Raw genomic sequence first — 21,039 nt, forward strand, 5'->3', positions numbered from 1 at the left:
GCACACCGAGATAGTGTGGGCGGGACTGAAAGGAGAAGGAGGAGGAGCTTTATTCCTCCCTGCTCGTATGTGAGGAAAGTGGGGGGGGTGGCTAGACTCGCTGGGCTGTAAAAGAGTGTCATAGACTGACACTTGGCTCAGCTTGCAGTCACCACTCTCAGGATTTACAGGCTGGTTCTCCTGTCCTAAGGACGGGAGAAATCAGTCTGTTTTTTCAGTAACTGAGATGAAGGCTTGGGCCCCCCTCCCCCACAGTGCTCATGGAGTCCTTTCTGCAACTCGCTCTTCTCCGTGCCAATGAGGATGCAGGGGAAGGAGCAGATCGGGCGGCTGTGGTTGTGTGAACGCTCGCATTATGCAGTGTCAGCGAGCAGAGGGAGGGGGAGGAATGCCCCGCAGAGCTGACTGGGGACGCTCTCCCTCTCAGGAGAGACTGTTACTCCAGCGGCGGCCCGAAAAAAAAAAAAAAGCAAAAAAAAAAAAAATTTTTTTTTTTTTTGGGGGGGCACATGGTGGGGCACAGCATAATGTTGGGGGGGTCAGGGCCCCCTCTGGCCCCCCCCTAGAGACGCCTCTGGCTGTAACCCTTTGACCTTTTACATTACTGCTGCAGTCAGCCCATGACTCACTGGTATTAAAGCTTTACAATCAGTGCCATAGTTAGCCCATGACCCATCTGTATTACCGCTATAGTCAGTTCATGGCCCACTGGTATTAGAACTTTACAATTACTACCATAGTTGGCCCATGACCCATCTGTATTAAAGCTTTACAATCACTGCCACAGTCAGTCCATGGCCCACTGATATTAGAGCTTTACAATCACTGCCGCAGTCAGTCCATGGCCCACTGATATTAGAGCTTTACAATCACTGCCGCAGTCAGTCCATGGCCCACTGATATTAGAGCTTTACAATCACTGCCGCAGTCAGTCCATGGCCCACTGATATTAGAGCTTTACAATCACTGCCGCAGTCAGTCCATGGTCCACTGATATTAAAGCTTTACAATAACTGCTAAGTCCGTTCATTGCCCACTGGTGTTAGAGCTTTACAATAACTGCTAAGTCAGTCCATGGCCCACTGAAATTAGAGCTTTACAATAACTGCTAAGTTAGTCCATGGCCCACTGGTGTTAGAGCTTTACAATAACTGCTAAGTCAGTCCATGGCCCACTGGTGTTAGAGCTTTACAATAACTGCTAAGTCAGTCCATGGCCCACTGGTGTTAAAGCTTTACAATAATTGCTAAGTCAGTCCATGGGAATCAATCTCACCTTCACTAAGATCCCTTCATTGGTTGCCAGTAAAAGACAGAATCACTTTCAAGGCGCTCTGTCTGACGCATAAGTGTGTCCAAGGAAATGCCCCCCAATATCTATGCGAAAAACTAAAAGCTCACAACCCCAATCGCATTCTGCGATCCACCAATCAAAATCTACTCCAGATACCCAAAGCCAGATACAAGTCCAAGGGGGAACGAAGATTTGCAGTCCAAGGACCTAGACTATGGAACGCTCTACCAAGCAGCATCCGCTCGGAGGTGAATTACCTGGCCTTCGGAAAAAGAATCAAAACAAATCTTTTCTGAGGGCAAAAGTTCAGTTAGGGAAAGGATACTAAGCGCCCAGAGGCGATTCAGTTCGCAGGCGTTGCGCTATATAAGTTTCTCAATCACTCACTCATTGCCCACTGGTGTTAGAGCTTTACAGTCATTGCTAATTCAGTCCATTGCCCACTGGTGTTAGAGCTTTACAATGATTGCTAAGTCAGTCCATTGCCCACTGGTGTTAGAGCTTTACAATCATTGCTAAGTCAGTCCATTGCCCATTGGTGTTAGAGCTTTACAATCATTGCTAAGTCAGTCCATAGCCCACTGATATTAGAGCTTTACAATAACTGCTAAGTCACTCCATGGCCCACTGGTGTTAGAGCTTTACAATCATTGCTAAGTCAGTCCATTGCCCACTGATATTAGAGCTTTACAATAACTGCTAAGTCAGTTCATTGCCCACTGGTGTTAGAGCTTTACAATCATTGCTAAGTCAGTCCATGGCCCACTGATATTAGAGCTTTACAATAACTGCTAAGTCAGTCCATTGCCCACTGGTGTTAGAGCTTTACAGTCATTGCTAAGTCAGTCCATTGCCCACTGGTGTTAGAGCTTTACAGTCATTGCTAAGTCAGTCCATTACCCACTGGTGTTAGAGCTTTACAATGATTGCTAAGTCAGTCCATTGCCCACTGGTGTTAGAGCTTTACAGTCATTGCTAAGTCAGTCCATTGCCCATTGGTGTTAGAGCTTTACAATCATTGCTAAGTCAGTCCATGGTCCACTGATATTAGAGCTTTACAATAACTGCTAAGTCAGTCCATGGCCCACTGGTGTTAGAGATTTACAATCATTGCTAAGTCAGTCCATGGCCCACTGATATTAGAGCTTTACAATAATTGCTAAGTCAGTCCATGGCCCACTGGTGTTAGAGCTTTACAATAATTTCTAAGTCAGTCCATTGCCCACTGATATTAGAGCTTTACAGTCGTTGCAAAGTCAGTCCATTGCCCACTGGTGTTAGAGCTTTACAATGATTGCTAAGTTAGTCCATGGCCCACTGATATTAGAGCTTTACAATAACTGCTAAGTCAGTCCATGCCCAACTGGTGTTAGAGCTTTACAATCATTGCTAAGTCAGTCCATTGCCCACAGGTATTTGTGCTTTCCAATCTCTGCCACATATGAATTACAAAGGATCTGAGACTAACTTAATGCAGATAAGGCACCAAGTGAGTTTAATTACCACCTTAATAAGCCACAGAACCTGTGTTATTAATATGTGTTTTCGGTTTTAAAGGGACAAGGTGGCAACCCTACTCATGACCCATTGGTAGTAGAGTTTTAACATCACTGCTATAGTCATTCAATGATCCACTGGCATTGGAGCTTTAGGATCGCTTCTATAGTCATTCAATGATCCACTGGTATTAGAGCTTTATATTGCTGCTGCAGTCAGTCCATGACCCACTTGTATTAGAGCTTTACCATCACGCCTGCAGTCAGTCCATGACCCACTTGTATTAGAGCTTTACCATCACGCCTGCAGTCAGTCCATGACCCACTTGTATTAGAGCTTTACCATCACGCCTGCAGTCAGTCCATGACCCACTTGTATTAGAGCTTTACCATCACGCCTGCAGTCAGTCCATGACCCACTTGTATTAGAGCTTTACCATAACGCCTGCAGTCAGTACATGACCCACTTGTATCAGAGCTTTACCATCACGCCTGCAGACAGTCCAGAACCCACCAGTATTAGAAACAAATTTAAATGATACCGCTCAGATGCCCCTGTTTATCATCCCATTGGTCATACTGCTTGCAGGTGCAGGTTGGGCTAAATACAGGCATACAGCGAATCCTACTTTGTTAACCACTTGCCGCCCGCCATATAGCAAAATGACTGCAGCAAAGTGGTTTCAATATCCTGACTGGACCCGCATCGCGGCGATCGTTGTTTTCAGGGTGCCAGTCTGACACCCCGCAACACCAATCTAGGTAAAGAGTCTCTGACGCAGACTCTTTACCACGTGATCAGCCGTATCCAATCACAGCTGATCACGATGTAAACAGGAAAATCCGTTAATCGGCTTTTCCTCACTCGCAACTGACAGACGCGGGTAGAGGAGAGCTGATCGGCTGATCCTCTGACAGGGGGGGTTTGTGCTGATCGATTATCAGCGCAGCCCCCCGAGGATACCCACACTGGACCCCCAGGGATGCCACCAGACCACCAGGGATGCCCACCACAGGTATGCCACCCTAGACTACCAGGGATGCCAATCAGAAATGTATAATGGTAACACAGCAGGACCGTGGATCTGTGTGTGTGTAAACACACAGATCCACGTCCTGTCAGAGGTGAAGAGACCGACAGTACAGAGGAACATCGATCGGTCTCCTCACCCTGTGAGTCCCAGCCCCCTACAGTTAGAATCACCCCCAGGACACACAATTAACCCCTTCCCCGCCCCCTAGTGTTAACGCCTTCCCTTCCAGTCACATTTACTCAGTAATCGGTGCATTTTAATAGCACTGATCGCTGTATAAATGTGAATGGTCCCAAAAATGTGTAAAAAGTTTCCGATCGCAATGTCACAGTCACAAAAAAATCACAGATCGCGGCTATTACTAGTAAAAATACAATTAAAAGTCATTCCGAAGCCTGGTAAGGACCCCTCTATTCCAGATAACTACAGGCCCATAGCCCATTTAAATTCAGATTATAAAATATTTACCAAAATTCTTTCATCCAGACTATCCAGGATTGTTCCCAAACTGATCCATAGAGACCAGGTGGGTTTTGTCCCTAGAAGGTATGCGGGGGATAACACCCGACATACAATAGATCTGATAGATCTCCTGGACAAGTCTTACCGCTCGGCATTGATTCTAAGTTTAGATGTACAAAAAGCCTTCGACAGGCTGAGTTGGCCTTATATGTTTGCCACCTTAAAAACATACGGTTTTAACGGCCCTTTTCTAAAAACTTTAGAGGCCCTTTATTCGTCAGTCACAGCCCAAGTGCAGATGTCATCCTTCCTGTCGCCTGGCTTCCCCATGACAAACGGAAATCGGCAGGGGTGTCCCTTATCACCATTACTTTTTATCTTATGTCTAGAACCCCTGGCCGTGTCCATCCGTACTCATCCGGACATTCGTTGGGTGGTGATGCGATGGGGGAATATAAATTGTCGCTTTTTGCAGATGACATTCTGCTTACTATTACTAACCCATTGATATCTCTTCCTTTACTGCACAAATTATTGTCCTCCTTTAGTGCCATTTCCAGTTATAGGGTTAACACTTCCAAAATTGAAGCCCTCCCCATACACATCTTGTCATCCCTATTATCTCAGCTTAAAGAACCATACCCTTATAAATGGTGTAATACCTCCCTCAAATATTTAGGTATCCTTCTCACCCCCTCTCATTCTTCCCTTTATCCTGCTAATTTTCCCCCAATATATCCCCTGTCCCTGTTAGGTAGGATTAATGTCCTAAAAATGACTATTTTACCCAGATTACTATACCACTTTTAAACATTACCAGTTGCCATGCCTTCCTCTCAACTAAAAGCACTTCAGAGGAGTTTTCTAAAGTTCATATGGGGTGGTAGGGCTCACCGCATAGCGAGTTCGGTGGTATTTGCCCCAAGATCCAGGGGGGGTTTGGGAGTCCCGGATATTATTAAATATTATTACGCCTCACATTTGAGGGCTATTGTTTCATGGTCCTCTTTACAAGCACCGAATCAATGAACTGCCATTGAAAAGGGAGTGTTGTACCTGGTTCACCCCTGCTCTTTAGTCTGGGGTACCCTTGAATCCTTGGATCCCATTTTTAAACGTCAATGTACCGCTCCAATGACCTTTACTTTAACCATTTGGCGTAAATGTCTCAAAAGCTATCCTCTGGCCTCACCTTGCCCTCCCCTTGTGAATGTGCTGTTTAACCCAATTATACCAGACAGTATGTCCCTGAGCAGGGTATTCCCATGGCTCAATGCCCCTCTTTTTCAGCTCCGGAATTTGGTTCATCCTATCACGCGGAGACGGCATACTTTTGATACTTTTGATATGTGAGAAATACCCCACCTTTTTTATTTTTATTTACAGGTAAGACATTTCTTTCACTCCAAATCTCCAACCCTGACTCTTGATAAACCAACCACCTTTGCATATTTATGCGCTCAGGGTCCTCACCCTGAGGGTCCTCCGCTGACACCCGCAATCTCATTGGGACCAATGTATGTCCCGTTTTCATCCCCACGGTTGAAATAGATGACGATAGATGAAAAAGCAGACATACGGTCCGCATATGTGAAAGGGGCCGAAATGTATTTTCATTTTTATGTCATCTGTGTCTCCCTTTGTCTAGAAGTCTTTCAATGTATGCTTGAAACCTATCTCTTCTTTATAGCATATAACCTGCTTCCACAGCATTGTTATACCATCATAAAATGTTCTCATGCTATGGGCTTTCATTCCTACTATGTCATTTAATCAGGGCTGTATAGTGGGGGAAAGCAGTTCCGGCACTTCCAGCACTGAATGTATGTAATAGCAATGGGTGCTGGGGTATGCTGGAGGGTCTATTGAAGCTGGGGAATCTATTGTTGTTGGAGGGGATCTATCTTTGGGGAGAAAGGAGGGTCTATAGTTGCTGGGGAAGTCTTCTGTTGCTTGTGGGGGATCTATTGTGGCTGGGGGGGGGTGTTTTATGTTGCTGGGGGGTCAATCGTTGCAGGGAGGATCTACTGTTGAGGGAGGGGTCTTTGTTGCTGACTGCTCGAGGGTCTATTGATGCTGGCTGATGGGGAATCTATTGTTGCTGTAGGGATCTATTTTTGCAGTGGGGTCTATTGTTGCTAGTGGGGGATCTATTGTTGCTGGGGTGGGTCTTATATTGCAGGGGTCAATCAGTGCTGGGAGGGATCTACTGTTGAGGTTAGGGTCTAATGCTCCTGGCTGTTGGAGTGTCTATTAATGGTGGCTTTCGGGAGCCCATTGTTGCTAGGGTGGATGTATTGTCGCTGGAGTGTCCACTGATGCTAGATTTTGTTACTGCCTTTCTTGTTATCATTAAAAAATTCGATACAAAATACTTAGCACTGTATTTATGTATTGTATGTATTCTAGAGCTGTATTCTTTAAAGGGGTAAGGGGTGGACAAAGAAACGGTTGCTTGGAGGTGGGTAGGGGGCGGAGTCAAGGGGTGACTCGGGAAGGGAGGAGTTCCTGCACCTATTCTCTGAGAAAAAAAGCCCTGTATATAATTGTGCAGGTTTTAATATTGCACTTTCAGACCTTGTGTGTCCTTATGTTGCATAGTGCTGCAGAAAATGCTGGCCCTACATCACAGGTGTCAAACACAAGGCCCGCTGGCCGAATTCGGCCCTTCAGGCCATTTTATGTGGCCCTCGCACCTCTCCTGCAACTGCAGGAGAGCCCCAGCCCTCCTCTTGTCCTCCTCCAGACCACTACTTTCTGCTTTCAAGCAATGCATCCAGCTTCTTCCCAGGAGCAGCATAAGGAAAGGGGGGTGCACTGTGATGTAAGGGAGAGTAGGGGACTCAATTTCTGATGGTGGGGGGCTCTTGACATCTAATGTAAGGGGAGGGGATGCGCTGGACATCTGATCTTACAGATACAACCGGCCCTTTGGAGGACAATCATAATGCTGATGCGGCCCACAATGAAATTGAGTTTGATACCCCTGCCTTACATAAATCAATAATAAAATAGTAGTTAACCACTTAAGGACCGCATCCTGCACATTTACGGTCGGCAGAATGGCACGGCAAGGGCACATGCACGTACAGGTACGTGCTGTGCTGTGCTATTCTCCAGCCGGGACCGCGGAACCCGCGGACCCGATCGCCGCTGGAGTCCCGCGATCGGTCCCCGGAGCTGAAGAACGGGGAGAGCCGTATGTAAACACAGCTTCCCCGTTCTTCACTGTGGCGGCGGCGGCATCGATCGTGTGATCCCTTTTATAGGGATTCACAATCGATGACATCACACCTACAGCCACACCCCCCTACAGTTGTAAAGACACATGAGGTCACACATAACCCCATCGGCGTCCCCTGTGGTTAACTCCCAAACTGCAACTGTCATTTTCACAGTAAACAATGCATTTTAAATGCATTTTTTGCTGTGAAAATGACAATGGTCCCAAAAATGTGTAAAAATTGTCCGAAGTGTCCGCCATAATGTCGCAGTCACGAAAAAAAACGCTGATCGCCGCTATTAGTAGTAAAACATTTTTTTTATAAAAATGCAATAAAACTATCCCCTATTTTGTAAACGCTATAAATTTTGCACAAACCAACCGATAAACGCTTATTGCGATTTTTTTTTACCAAAAATATGTAGAAGAATACGTATCGGCCTAAACTGGGGAAAAAAATGTTTTTTTATATATTTTTTGGGGATATTTATTATAGCAAAAAGTAAAAAATATTGAATTTTTTTCAAAATTGGCACTCTATTTTTGTTTATAGCGCAAAAAATAAAAACCGCAGAGGTGATCAAATACCACCAAAAAAAAGCTCTATTTGTGGGAAAAAAAGGACGCCAATTTTGTTTGGGAGCCACGTCGCACGACCGCGCAATTGTCTGTTAAAGCAACGCAGTGCCGAATCGCAAAACCTGGCCGGGTCTTTTAGCTGCATTTTGGTCCGGGTCTTAAGCGGTTAACTGGCACAGCAGAGCAATGACGCAACCTCTGCTGTCTCAGAGCATTCATGGTAGGATCGCCTCTCACTCACTCACTTGTACAGTTTCCTGCAGTCCTAGCATTTCTAGCTCCTTTTCTTCCAACAACAGACGTACACTAGACTCCAGATGTGCATAGGGGTGTGAATAGCCATCCGTTCTGTAAAACAATGTGACAAAACATAGACTTGTCAAGGCAATTTCCTACTAGCATAGGTAGGTAGAACAACAGAAAAACAATAAAAACAGATGGTTTACATAAATCACTCCAACCCTGCATTAACCCCTCACCCCGGTCTTACAACGATAAATCTCCCTGGCTGTGTACTTGGGTTTGACCTCAGTGTGAGATGCTTTGCTGACTAAACAACATTATGCATACAGAGCAATCAAGGTCGGAGGAGAATGGGGGCTGTTTTCTGCAGTTTTCCCTCACTGCAGATTACAAGACTCACTTGTGGTTTGAAGCAGTGATTTAGTTACAGGATTTCTTTTATGTTGCATTGAAGGATTTGTTCTGGTCTTTGTTAAACAATGCATATTTGTTTTTCCCAAATGTTCCTTCATGAAAATGCTTGCCATGTGAACTGGATAAGTGAATTCAAATCATGTTGCTGTTAAAGAAGATGACAGGGATACAACATCTCCGTATGAAGCTATGTTGCCAGAAACTGTTAAAGGTCTCTATACTTTGAAGGAAAAGATGGGTGATACGTATAACTACTATAAAGCTAACTGGTCTCATTGTAGGGTGAGTGGCGGCCCGTCCATAGAGGGCGCCCGGGCGCCCCCCCCCCCCCCCCCCCCCAGTCAGTAAAAAAAAAAAAAAAAATCTAAAAAAAAAAAAATGTTTTATTTAAACATGTCCCTTTAAGGATTTTTTTTCCCAAAAAAGGTCCTTAGCTGCACTGTGTCCAAGCGCCGGGCACCGGGCACCGGGCACAGTGCAGTGGGGGTAGCGCCACGTCTGTGCAATCACGGGATTGCAGACAAGGCGCTACATTGGCAGCAAAAAATGCCTTTGTGGCGCTCTGCATCGCGCCACTTGCTTCCGGCGCGATGGACTGTACTGTTATTATGGCTGGGCGGGTGCACACTTTCTGTGTGCACCCGCCCGTCTCTGTGCTAGTCCCGACGTCACAGGAAGAACAGGAAGTGACGTCGGGACTCTCGAGCTCAGTGCGCCTGGTGGAACAGGTAAGCTGAGCTATGCCATCTATGCCTGCAGCAGTATTATTAATACGGTGGCATCAGCGGCTCGATTCCCCACCCGTAAACGGACCCCCCCGCTTATTCAAAGTTTTTTAATATGTAGTATTGGGCAAAAATAGCGTCCGTAACGGCACTCCACCCCCCCCCCCTTATTAAAATTTTTTTTTTAATTATTATTTATTTAATTGCTGGAAATAGCGGTAATGTAAAATTTGGCACTGTGCTATGAAGGGATACTGCTTTATCAAGGGGGGTACTGTAATCTAAAGGATGGCTGTCATTTTTCTTATCATATTGTCTACATTGTGGAAACTTTCCCTTTTTTAACCATATAAAGGACTGGATCTTCCGAAAATTAAAGTGTTAATGTATGTTTTTTTCTTCACAAACATTAAGTGGATTTATAATTGGTGAACTTTCAGGAGCGCAGAGTTTTCCTTTTTGGTGTATTTGTCATGAAAAGGGGCAACTTGATATGTAAAGGGTGTAAGGGTGTGGGGGATGCATTGAAAAGAGTGGCACTGTGTAAAGGGGTGGACTGTGGGTACTGTGATGTATATGGAGGGAGTGTGATGCAAATCAGGACTGTAATGTAAAGGAAGGTGCTATAATGTAATTTAAAGGGGGGCTGCAAAGTAAAGGGATGTAAAAGGGGGTGCTGTGATGTAAAGAAAGCTGTAATTTAGAATGAGGGCTGTAATGTAAACAGGGGGACTGCAATATAAAGGGGGGCTGCCATGTAAAAGGGGGCAGTGTTGTATATTATGGTTGTATTGTAAAGGTGTACCACAATGTAAAGAGGAGCCCTGTGATGTATATGGAGTAACTGTGATGCGAATAGGGGACTGTTGCGTAAAGGGAGGGCTCTGTGATGTAAAGGGAGCTAGCGCAGTGGCGGCCCGTCCATAAGCGGGTGTGGCTTATGAGAAGTGGGAGGGACCAAATGTGGAAGCCAAACTAATGCCCCCAAAAAGGGCTGCCACATCACCGCTTTATCACTGATTTTAAATCCTGACTCTTGTGTCCAATCCCTGTGCTGTGATTCGTTACAGCGCACGCTGATGTTTGGGAAGGGGGGTGTCCCTGAATGGTAGTTTGGAAATGTGGTCACCCTATGTCATTGCAAAGTTTGATTTTATTAAATATCTGATGGAAACCTGCTAAACAAAAAAGTGAAATGTTAGTTCCTAAATGGGTTCAGCAGTACATTAATTTCAGGTAGGTAAGTCAACAACTCTATTTTCCTAATTTCTAATTATTAATTACACAGGACACAAGATCTTATGCCTCGTACACACGTACAGGATTTCCGACAGCAAAAGTTACCGTCAGAAATCCCGAGGGGAAAGCCGAGAACCTGCTCGGTCAGTCTTTCCCTCGTACACACGGGCAGTTTTTCCGACAGGAAAACTGCGATGGAGCTTTGGCCGGGAATGCCGGCCGTGTGTATGCTCCATCGCAGTTTTTCCGATAAAACTGCCAAAAAACGCCGGGCAAAAGTCTGCCGGTTTTTCCGGGAAAGAAGAGAACTGGTTCTCTTTTTTTGTCGGGCGGTTTTTGTGCCGTTTTCCCATCTGAAAAACTGCGAGGAGCATACACATGGCCGGAAAAAAAGCTCTCCTCACAGTTATCCCGTCGGGAAAACTGATCGTGTGTACGAGGCTTAAGTCTTTAACAATTAGGATGTCCAAAAGCAATAAATCTGATGGGTGAGCAGCACAGTGAACAAACACCAACAGGCCCATGTAACAAATGAGCAGAGGGCGAGAGAATAGCCTGAAGCACCTTATATCCAAAACGCCAAAACGGGCCTGAATAACCACCTGATAACTCATAACACCATTGTGTACAGAACACCAGGTGGCAACCTTGCAAATGTGGGAAATAGATGCCTGATGCTGAAAAGCCTATGAAGCACTGATCAATCTGGTAGAGTGTGTCTTAACAGGAAAGGGAACAACCTTATACTTCAGACTGTAGGCCCTCAGAAATGATAAAAAGGGAATCTGATTCTTTAACCACTTAAGGACCGAGCCTGTTTTTCAGACTCAGTGTTTACAATTTAAAAACATTTTTTTTGCTAGAAAATTACTTAGAACCCCCAAACATTATACATTTTTTTCCCTAACACCCTAGAGAATAAAATGGCAGTCATTGCAATACTTTTTGTCACATCGTATTTGCGCAGCAGTCTACAAGCACACTTTTTTTGGGGAAAAAAAACTTTTTTGAATTAAAAAATAAGACAACAGTAAAGTTAGCCCATTTTATTTATTTATATTGTGAAAGATAATGTTACGCCGAGTAAATTGATACCCAACATGTCACGCTTCAAAATTGCGTCCGCTCGTGGAACGGCGTCAAACTTTTACCCTTAAAAATCTCCATAGGCGACGTTTAAAAAATGTTTTGAGTTAAAGAGGAGGTCTAGGGCTAAAATTATTGCTCTTGCTCTAACGATCGCGGCGATACCTCACATGTGTGGTTTGAACACCATTTTCATATGCGGGCGCTGCTCACGTATGCGTTCGCTTCTGCACGTGAGCTCGTCGGGACGGGGCGCTTTAAATGTATTTATTTATTTTCTTATTTATTTTACTTTATTTTTTTGATTTTAGCACTGTTTAAAAAAAATGGGTCACTTTTATTCCTATTACAAGGAATGTAAACAAAAGCAATAGAACAATAGAAAAAAGCATGACAGGTCCTCTTAAATTTGAGACCTGGGGTCAAAAAGACCTCAGATCTCATATTTAGACTTAAATGCAATAAAAAAAATTGTCATTTGAAAAAATGACAACAAAAAAATTTCCCTTTAAGACGTATGGTTGGAAGTGACAATTTGACGTCACCACTGCCCTGCAGTCATATAGCAGACTGTAGCAGACTGTACAGAATTAAGCAAAGACCCTTGCAAAGAGAAGGAATTGAGTGGACCTTGCTCTTAAAGACACCAGCCATGTCCACTTTAGCTTACACACAGCAACTGACTTCTAGCACCCAGAGGGGGATTCAGCAGCACAAGTCCCTGGGATCCCTTTAGGGCAGTGATTCTCAACTCCTGTCCTCAGGACCCACTAACAGGCCAGATTTTAAGTATTACCTTGGGGAGGTGCAGACTAGAATACTGCAATCACTGAGCAGCAAATGAGATCACCTGTGATGTATTTCAGTTATTTTGCAAACCTGGCCTGTTAGTGGATCCTGAGGACAGGAGTTGAGAACCACTGCTTTAGAGGGTCTGCACTCAAAAGGCCCTGGTCACAGGTAACCTTCCTCTGTGATACCAGACAGGATGCATGGTCATCCTCCCTCAGTCAGCTCTCAGGAAAACCCTGGTTTTCAAAATTCAGGCCCTCAGGTCTCCCACCTGAGGCAGCATGGCAGCTTGTGCTGGGAAGAGAAGCAACAGGCCAACCTCCCCAACTGGAACTCTTCTCACAGGAAAAGACTACAAGCGTAGGTGCACTTTGAACATAAATATAGGCACCCAGCATGCCTAGGGGCACCTCCCCTTCCAATTGGCTGGGGCTCCATCTATATTCACACTGCTCATCTGAATGGTTTACACCTACAATCCAGAACTTTTCTAAGTTGCTTGAATATAGGGAAGATCCAGACAGCATGAACAGCATCAGAGCATCCTGAGCAGACATAACTAAAAGATCACGACTTCTGTTAAGCAAAAAGCCCAAATAAATTTACCTAGCTGCTCCTCTGTTGAGAAGATGGGCCAAGAACTATTCTATCTACTCTAGCACCTATCTAGGAGGGTGTTACAAAAGGAAGAGACGCCAAGAGGTAGACTCGTACAGTGCATACAAAATTCAGACAGTGGGGGAAAAAAAATCACCCTGGAATGTTTAAGGGCAGAACATAAGGAAAAAAGCACAATGTATTGGTTAAGGTGGAAGGAGGAAACTACAAAAGGCTTTAGGCCAACAGACAACCTTATCCTTGTGCAACACTAGTAATGGTTCCTTACAGGACAGGGCCACTAACTCTTGAGACACATGTTGCAGAGGTGACAGCCACAAGGAAAGCAACATTTAGAGCAAGGGGAAGACAGGGGTAAAGCTGTGACAGGGTTGAAAGGAGGTTTCTGAAGAACCAATAAAACCAGGCTGAGACTTCACAGTGTGCAAGAGGAACAATATGAGTGACGTCCTGCACAAAGGTCTTCACTAATGTGTACAAGACAAGTGGTCTTTGAAAATATAACTAGGTATGAAATTTGATTCTTAATGGTGGTTAAGACTAAATGCTGACCTAGGACAAACTGGAAGAAAAACAGGACATATCCCATGTGTCAGTGATGGAAATTCCTAGCTTCTGATCCAACAAAGTAGGCCTTCCAGGTGTAATGGTAGACTACGTGAGAAGAAGAGTACTAATATCTGAGTCTGATAGGTCTCCGTCCCTCAGGACTTGGGCCTCAACGGCCATGACATTAAAATAAGCAACTGAGAAACAGGATGATGGACCGGCTCATGGAACAGAAGATCTAGCCAATGTAGTAGGGTTTTACAGAAAGTCTGACAGGAGTCTGACAAGGTCCAAGTACAAGTATCAAGTTCTCCCTGGCCAGTTTGAAGCAATAAGGACCCTTGGGACAACCTCCCCTTTAAACCTGTGAAGCAGACAAGGAAGACACTTTAGCAGGGTAAAGACATGGATTAAAGAGTAACTCTACTTCTGTTGAAAAAAATAAACAATTCTCCCTGGGTAATCAATATATATTGCAATGTTTTTAACAAACTTTACCTCTTTACTAGACTATGTCCTTAAACTAGATTAGTCACACTATGGGATTGACTAATTGATTTTAATTAGCTGATGTACTGATGAGAAAAGTTACAGTGTCTGTATTCCTTTAGAAGTGAATAACCCTGAGGCCCCATACACACGATAGAATTTATCCGCAGATACGGTTCAGCGGACCGTATCCGCGGATAAATCCTCTCTAAGATTTCAGAGGATTTCAATGCGATGGCGTGTACACACCATCGCATTGAAATCCGCGCTGAAATCCTCTGCCGATGACGTGTCGCGCCGTCGCCGCTATTATGACGCGGCGACGGGCGCGACGCTGTCATATAAGGAATTCCACGCATGCGTCTATTCATTACGGCGCGTGCGGGGAATCCCTTTGGACGGATGGATCCGGTAAGTCTGTACAGACGAGCGGATCCATCCGTTGGAATGGATTCCAGCAGATAGATATTCTGTGCATGTCGACAAATATTTATCTGCTGGAAATCCATTCCAGGGGAGATTTATCTGCGGATAAATATCCGTTGGCGTGTACACACCATAGGATCTATCCGCAGAAACCCATTTGATGGGATTTATCTGCGGATAGATTCTATGGTGTGTATGGGGCCTTAGAGAGTATCTTACAAAAAATTACATTTGTGTTGCAGGGATGCCTAAAGCCTGACTTGTATTTTAGTGCACACAAGTAGGAAATTACATTTTTGGAGGTGTTCTAACTAGTCCCAGAATCAGCTGGTCCTGGTAGTTGTTCTGGAGTCACCAAAACATCTACTATGAAGGCCTGAGGGTCCCTGGTCCCGATGACAAACTTGCCCAGCTTGCTGTTGAACCCGGAAGGCAGAAGATTTACATCTGATATCCCCACTTGCAACAGTGGTCTTGAAAAACCTTTGTGAGATGAAGCCATTTCGCTGAAACCAGAGGTTGAAAGTTTGCCTGCCAATTGTCAATGTCTAGAATGTGGGGACAGGACCTGAACATGAACTCTGCCTAGGCTAGAATTTGGTCCACTTCATTTTGAGATGCATAAACTTCTTGATAGTTGATGTAAGCCACTGTTGTCTGATTGAATGCTTGTCAGGTGGCCTCTGAGCTGAGATTTCCAGTGTTGCAGGGGGAACCAATGTGCCCCGGGACCCAGGATGTTGATTAGGAGCTGGTCTTCCCCAGATGATCAAGTCATCTAAACCGAGATGGCATCTTGTATTACACCCCTGAGGTTGGTATTCCTTGTAAGTATCTTTTTTGGTGTACTACCTCAAGAAAAGCTACCATAAGGCCCAAGACCCTAATGTTGGGGTTTTTCCTGCAACATAGGGTCTGAATGTATGAGCGGTGGGGCCAGAAGCTTGTCCGGAGGAAGGAAAACCCTGAACCGAGCCATGTGTAGAACTATGCTCAGATGCTCCAAGCAATGGGTCAGTCCCAACACTGACTTCTGGAGATTTAGCATCTATCCAAACCTTTGCAAAGTCTACACCATCTGATGGACATTGGCTGGTCTGAACTGGCTGTTCCTTTAAGAAGAGGTCCATTAGGTTTCTTATGATGGAGATACCATGGGACCACAGCAGGGCTAAAGGGGAGCTAGTACCTTGCTGAAGACCCTAGGTGCCTTGGACAGGCCAAAAGAAAGGGCAACAAACTAATAATGTTGTGTGCCCACAGCTAAATGCTTATGTAAAGATGCCAATGGAGGGCCTGATTGGGTTAGACTGTCAAGGGGCCTAAGGCTGCTTTCACACTGATGCGCTGCGATTTACCCACACCAAGGGTGTAGTGCAGTGCACCTGTGGCTTGCCTGCGGGTTAGCTGCACTTTGCCATAGACTTCTATTATATCCTGCAGGTGTGATGCACTCTCTAAAAGCGCACCAAGGTGATAACAGAAGTCTATGGTTCAGTGCAGGTAATAACCAGTCTATTGCTCGGTGCAGGTAATAACAGAAGTCTATAGCTCAGTGCAGGTAACCCGCAGGTGCACTGCGCTGCACCTGCGGAACATTTTGAAAGCAGCCCAGTAACCCCTGTAGAACAGATATGTCCATATGCACACTGTGGCCCGGATTCTCGTACGAGTTACGCCGGCGTATCTCCAGATACGCCGGCGTAACTCTGAGTCCGAGCGTCGTATCTATGCACCTGATTCTTAGAATCAGTTACGCATAGATTTGTATTAGATCCGACCGGCGTAAGTCTCTTATGCCGTCGTATCTTAACTGTATATTTACGCTGGCCGATAGGGGCGTGTACGCTGATTTCCGCCTAGAAATATGTAAATCAGCTAGATACACCAATTCACGAACATACGCCCGGCCGACGCAGTACAGATACGCCGTTTACGTTAGGCTTTTCCCGGCGTAAAGTTACCCCTGCTATATGAGGAGTACATGAGGCGTACCAATGTTAAGTATGGACGTCGTTCCCGCGTCGAATTTTGAAAATTTTACGTTGTTTGCGTAAGTCGTTCGTGAATAGGGCTGGGTGTCATTGGCTTCTTGCGGGTTAATTTGGAGCAGATTTACATATATCTAGGCGCAAATCAGCGTATCTTTTTTCTGTATTCAGAAAACAAGATACGCCTGAATTTGGCTAAGATCCGACTGGCGTAAGTCTCTTACGCCGTCGTATCTTAGTTGCATATTTACGCTGGCCGCTAGGTGGCGCTTCCGTCGATTTCCGAGAGGAATATGCAAATTAGGCGTAAAGTTACCCCTGTTATATGAGGCGTATCCTATGTTAAGTATGGACATCGGGCCAGCGTCGAATTTTCCGTTGCATGCGCCGTTAGTCAAAAACGTCAATAACGTGGGGTCAGCCTTCATTACCATGCAACACGCCCACTACATGGATAATTAGAATTCCGCGGGCTTACGCCGGACCACATACGCTACGCCGCCGTAACTTAGGGCGCAGGTTCTTTGTGAATACAGAACCTGCCTCACTAAGTTACGGCGGCGTAGCGTATCTGAGATACGCTACGCCCGCACAAAGTTACGGCGGGCTATCTGAATCTAGCCCCAAGTGTCCAGACATCAATTCAGTTTTCAATGCTTTATTCCAAGGCCCAACACGGCCAACATCAACATGGCACACGACAGAAAAAGGTTGATGAGCGTGGGGAAACTTTAGTATCAGGCCTTGGATATGAAGAGAGAGCAAGCCTGCTCTCAGCAATGATATAGCTCAATTCGTTGCCACCCCAATCATGGTGGGTAAAGTGCCCCGGACAGGCGGTTATCTCAGGCCTGGCAGCCGGAGCATCACTTGCGGATCACTGGGAGGAAACAGACCCCTGCCACCGGCCTGACTCAGGGCCTCTGCCACAGGCTGGACAACTTGGGATTTGTGAGATCAATTTGAGCAAATCCTCCCAGTTAGGTCAATCAGTGTCACCCACTGACAGCTTGAGCATACCTGTCATATGGTATGGTGACCGGATCCCCGATGGTTCGTCTAGGCCTCCTGGACAACCTCTAGTTCTAGGTTCCCCCGAGCCGATCCCCCATCGCACAGCCTCCAGGTTAGGATCCTCTCAACAGAAGGTTGGGACCCAGCAAGTCGCTGGGGCCCCTCCCAATGTCAGGATAAGGCTCTGCATGGTGCACAACCTCAGCGAAGCAGGCCACGGTGGCGGGTCCCATGGATGCGCGTACCCTGAAGGTGGGTACCGCACCTGGAACTCGGGCCCCCCATAGCACAACCCGCCAAAAGCGGCTGCCCCAGATATACCCCCCTCCCAGCATGCCCAACGAGGGAAGAACTCCTCTGATTGGCTGCTGGGAGAAGGTGGGTCTGTCAGAACCCCTCTAGCGCCAACCAACGGCGGATCCAGGGGGGGGGGGGCAACATGGCACTTGCTCCCCCCCCGAGGCAATCATGTCACATTGGCTTTTAAACTGCTTTGCGGTGCCTACAGCTCCCGCTGCTGAGTCTCTAACTCTCTCTCCCTCTCTCATCACCAGGGCTGGTAGGCTGCCTATCCTGAGGCTGCTTTGAGCTGTAGCTGACTGCAGCACTCCCCTCTCTCCTGCGTGTATGACATCGGGCATCTCTGGCTGTGTGTGAGAGCTGGATCTGTGTTCGGCTGTGCTGCCTGTGCTAGACCTGCTCGTGTGATAGTAGATGGAGATCGAACACTGATTGAATCAGTGTTTTGTCTATCACAAAAGCCCGTCTAGGGTGGGACTTTGCTAGAGCCGAACACAGACCTACAGCTCCTGTTTGTTCCATGACACACGTCGGGAGAGGAGATACCTGCTGTGTGTGATCGAGGCAATGCCATGGTGAGTGCCATGCACAGTGTGGCTGCATTAATAGACAAAAGTGGGGATGCATTCATATACAAAAGTGGGACTGCATGTATATACAAAAGTGGGACTGCATTCATATACAAAAGTGGGACTGCATTCATATACAAAAGTGGGACTGCATTCATATACAAAAGTGGGACTGCATTCATAGACACAAGTGGGGCTGCATTCATAGACAAAAGTGGGGCTGCATTCATAGACAAAAGTGGGGCTGCATTTATAGACACAAGTGGGACTGCATTCATAGACACAAGTGGGACTGCATTGATATACAAAAGTGGGGCTGCATTGATATACAAAAGTGGGTCTGCATTGATATACAAAAGTGGGTCTGCATTGATATACAAAAGTGGGTCTGCATTGATATACAAAAGTGGGTCTGCATTGATATACAAAAGTGGGACTGCATTAATATACAAAAGTGGGACTGAATTTATACACAAAGGTGGGGCTGCGTTCATATGCACAGTGAGGCTGCAATGGTGGGCACTGATGAGGCTGCATTGATCTCTTGTACCATGTGTTCAGTCTCTGACCATCCCTTGTACCATGCCTGCAGTCTCTGACCATCTCTTATACCACGTCTGCAGTCTCTGACCATCCCTTGTACCATGCCTGCAGTCTCTGACCATCTCTTGTACCACGTCTGCAGTCTCTGACCATCCCTTGTACCACGTCTGCAGTCTCTGACCATCTCCTGTACCACGTCTGCAGTCTCTGACCATCTCTTGTACCATGTCTGCAGTCTCTGACCATCTCTTGTACCATGTCTGCAGTCTCTGACCATCTCTTGTACCATGTCTGCAGTGTCTGACCATCTCTTGTACCATGTCTGCATTCTCTGACCATCTCTTGTACCATGTCTGCAGTCTCTGACCATCTCTTGTACCATGTCTGCAGTCTCTGACCATCTCTTGTACCATGTCTGCAGTCTCTGACCATCTCTTGTACCATGTCTGCAGTCCCTGACAATCGTCTACAAACTATGGGATAGATTTATGGCATTTATATTTAAATATTTTTTACTAGTAATGGCGGCGATCATTGATTTTTTAGCAGTACTGCAACATTGCAGCGGACACATCGGACACCTAATTGAGTTCTGTAAGCAACACCTTATTTTCTGGCAGTGCCCCTCCCGAGACTAGAATCTGGATCCGCCCTAGGCGCCAACTGCCGCCCAGGGGTGACAACATACCCCTGGAGCGCAGACTGACCTACAGGACCGATTCTGAAGTGGGCAGCAGCCTGAGTTTCCATAAATCACGAATGGAAGTAAAACAAACCCTTCCATTCCCCACTAACTTTAATGTAGCGCCCGCACTGAAAGTAAGGGGGCGCTACATTAGTAATAAACTTACCTTTAATAAAAGTGTTCAATTCAGGTATCACAGGCTGTTGCTGTCCCAGGCAGAGTACATTTGGTGTCACTCCGCCTGTGAGTTGGCGCTCGCTATACAGGAAGCATCAGCTTATGCGGCTCGGCTCTACAGCCGCTTGCTTCCTCTACCGCCGATTTCATTCACAACACTGATGCTCTGGGATGGCAGGTCAGCAACCCACAATCTGGGCTTGACAACCCACCATCCCAAAGCAGGAGGTCACAAGCACATCAGAGGGCTCCATGGGCCACTGGTTGGACACCCCTGATCTAGTGTCCTGAGCCATATTTTTGGACTAGACAGCTAATGTCTGACAGACTGACATGGTTGCTTTGGCAGGTTGTATTGCAGAAGCCACCAGAAAAAAAACAGTGCCTTAAGTAGAGCTTCTAACCTTTTATCCAGAGTCCTTGAAAACAGGGATATCTCAACCGGATTAAAAAAGCGTTTGTAATGGCAGAAAATGTCATAATCCACAGGGGTCAGGGGCAGACTTCTTCAGCAAGCTGAGCAAGTTGAGTGTACTGGGAACGTACAGCAAGGCATCTTTAGGCCGGATTCACACTAGTGTGTTGCCTTTTTGAGCTCTGTTTTCTTTGCCAAGTTCTCAATCAGCTGTTCAGCGGTTCCTTTGTGTTTTAGCTGCAGATTTGATGACCTTGGAGAGGGGAGGGAAGTCTCCCCTGTGTTATCATGAGGGGGAAAACCGGCATGGGTTCCCCTCCATGAGCATACCAGGCCCTTAGGTCTGGTATGGATTTTGATGGGAACCCCTACGCCGAAAAAACGGTGATGCCACCTGGTGACCACGCCCCCTTATGAGGTCACAGTCCCAATATTCCCCAGGACTGTGAGGTCATATGGGGCGTGGTCACCGGGTGGCATCACCCGGTGACCACGCCCCATGCCTATATAAATCATTGCGCACAGTGCAACCGGCATTACAGAGGGACAGAGCGCTGAGTCAACATCTTAAGAAGAAAAGAGGGAAGAAGGCGACGAGGAAGATCGGGCCCCCGCTAGTAAAAGAGCTGGAAGAAGATAGTGGTGCCCGGCAGAAGGAAGAAAGCACCGGAGAGCGG

General features: G+C 46.2%; 1 protein-coding gene across 1 annotated transcript in view; it reads right to left on the reverse strand.

Annotated features, from left to right (window-relative positions):
- Positions 1-21,039, reverse strand: part of LOC120909097 (sperm flagellar protein 1-like) — an 84,539-nt gene that overhangs the window by 12,990 nt on the left and 50,510 nt on the right. Inside the window, exon 6 of the mRNA XM_040320749.1 lies at positions 8,333-8,435. Coding sequence (XP_040176683.1) covers positions 8,333-8,435 — 103 coding nt within the window. The remainder of the gene's footprint in view (positions 1-8,332; positions 8,436-21,039) is intronic.

The sequence above is a fragment of the Rana temporaria genome, chromosome 8 (assembly GCF_905171775.1).
Source record: "Rana temporaria chromosome 8, aRanTem1.1, whole genome shotgun sequence".
NCBI classification, from domain to species: Eukaryota; Metazoa; Chordata; class Amphibia; order Anura; family Ranidae; genus Rana; species Rana temporaria.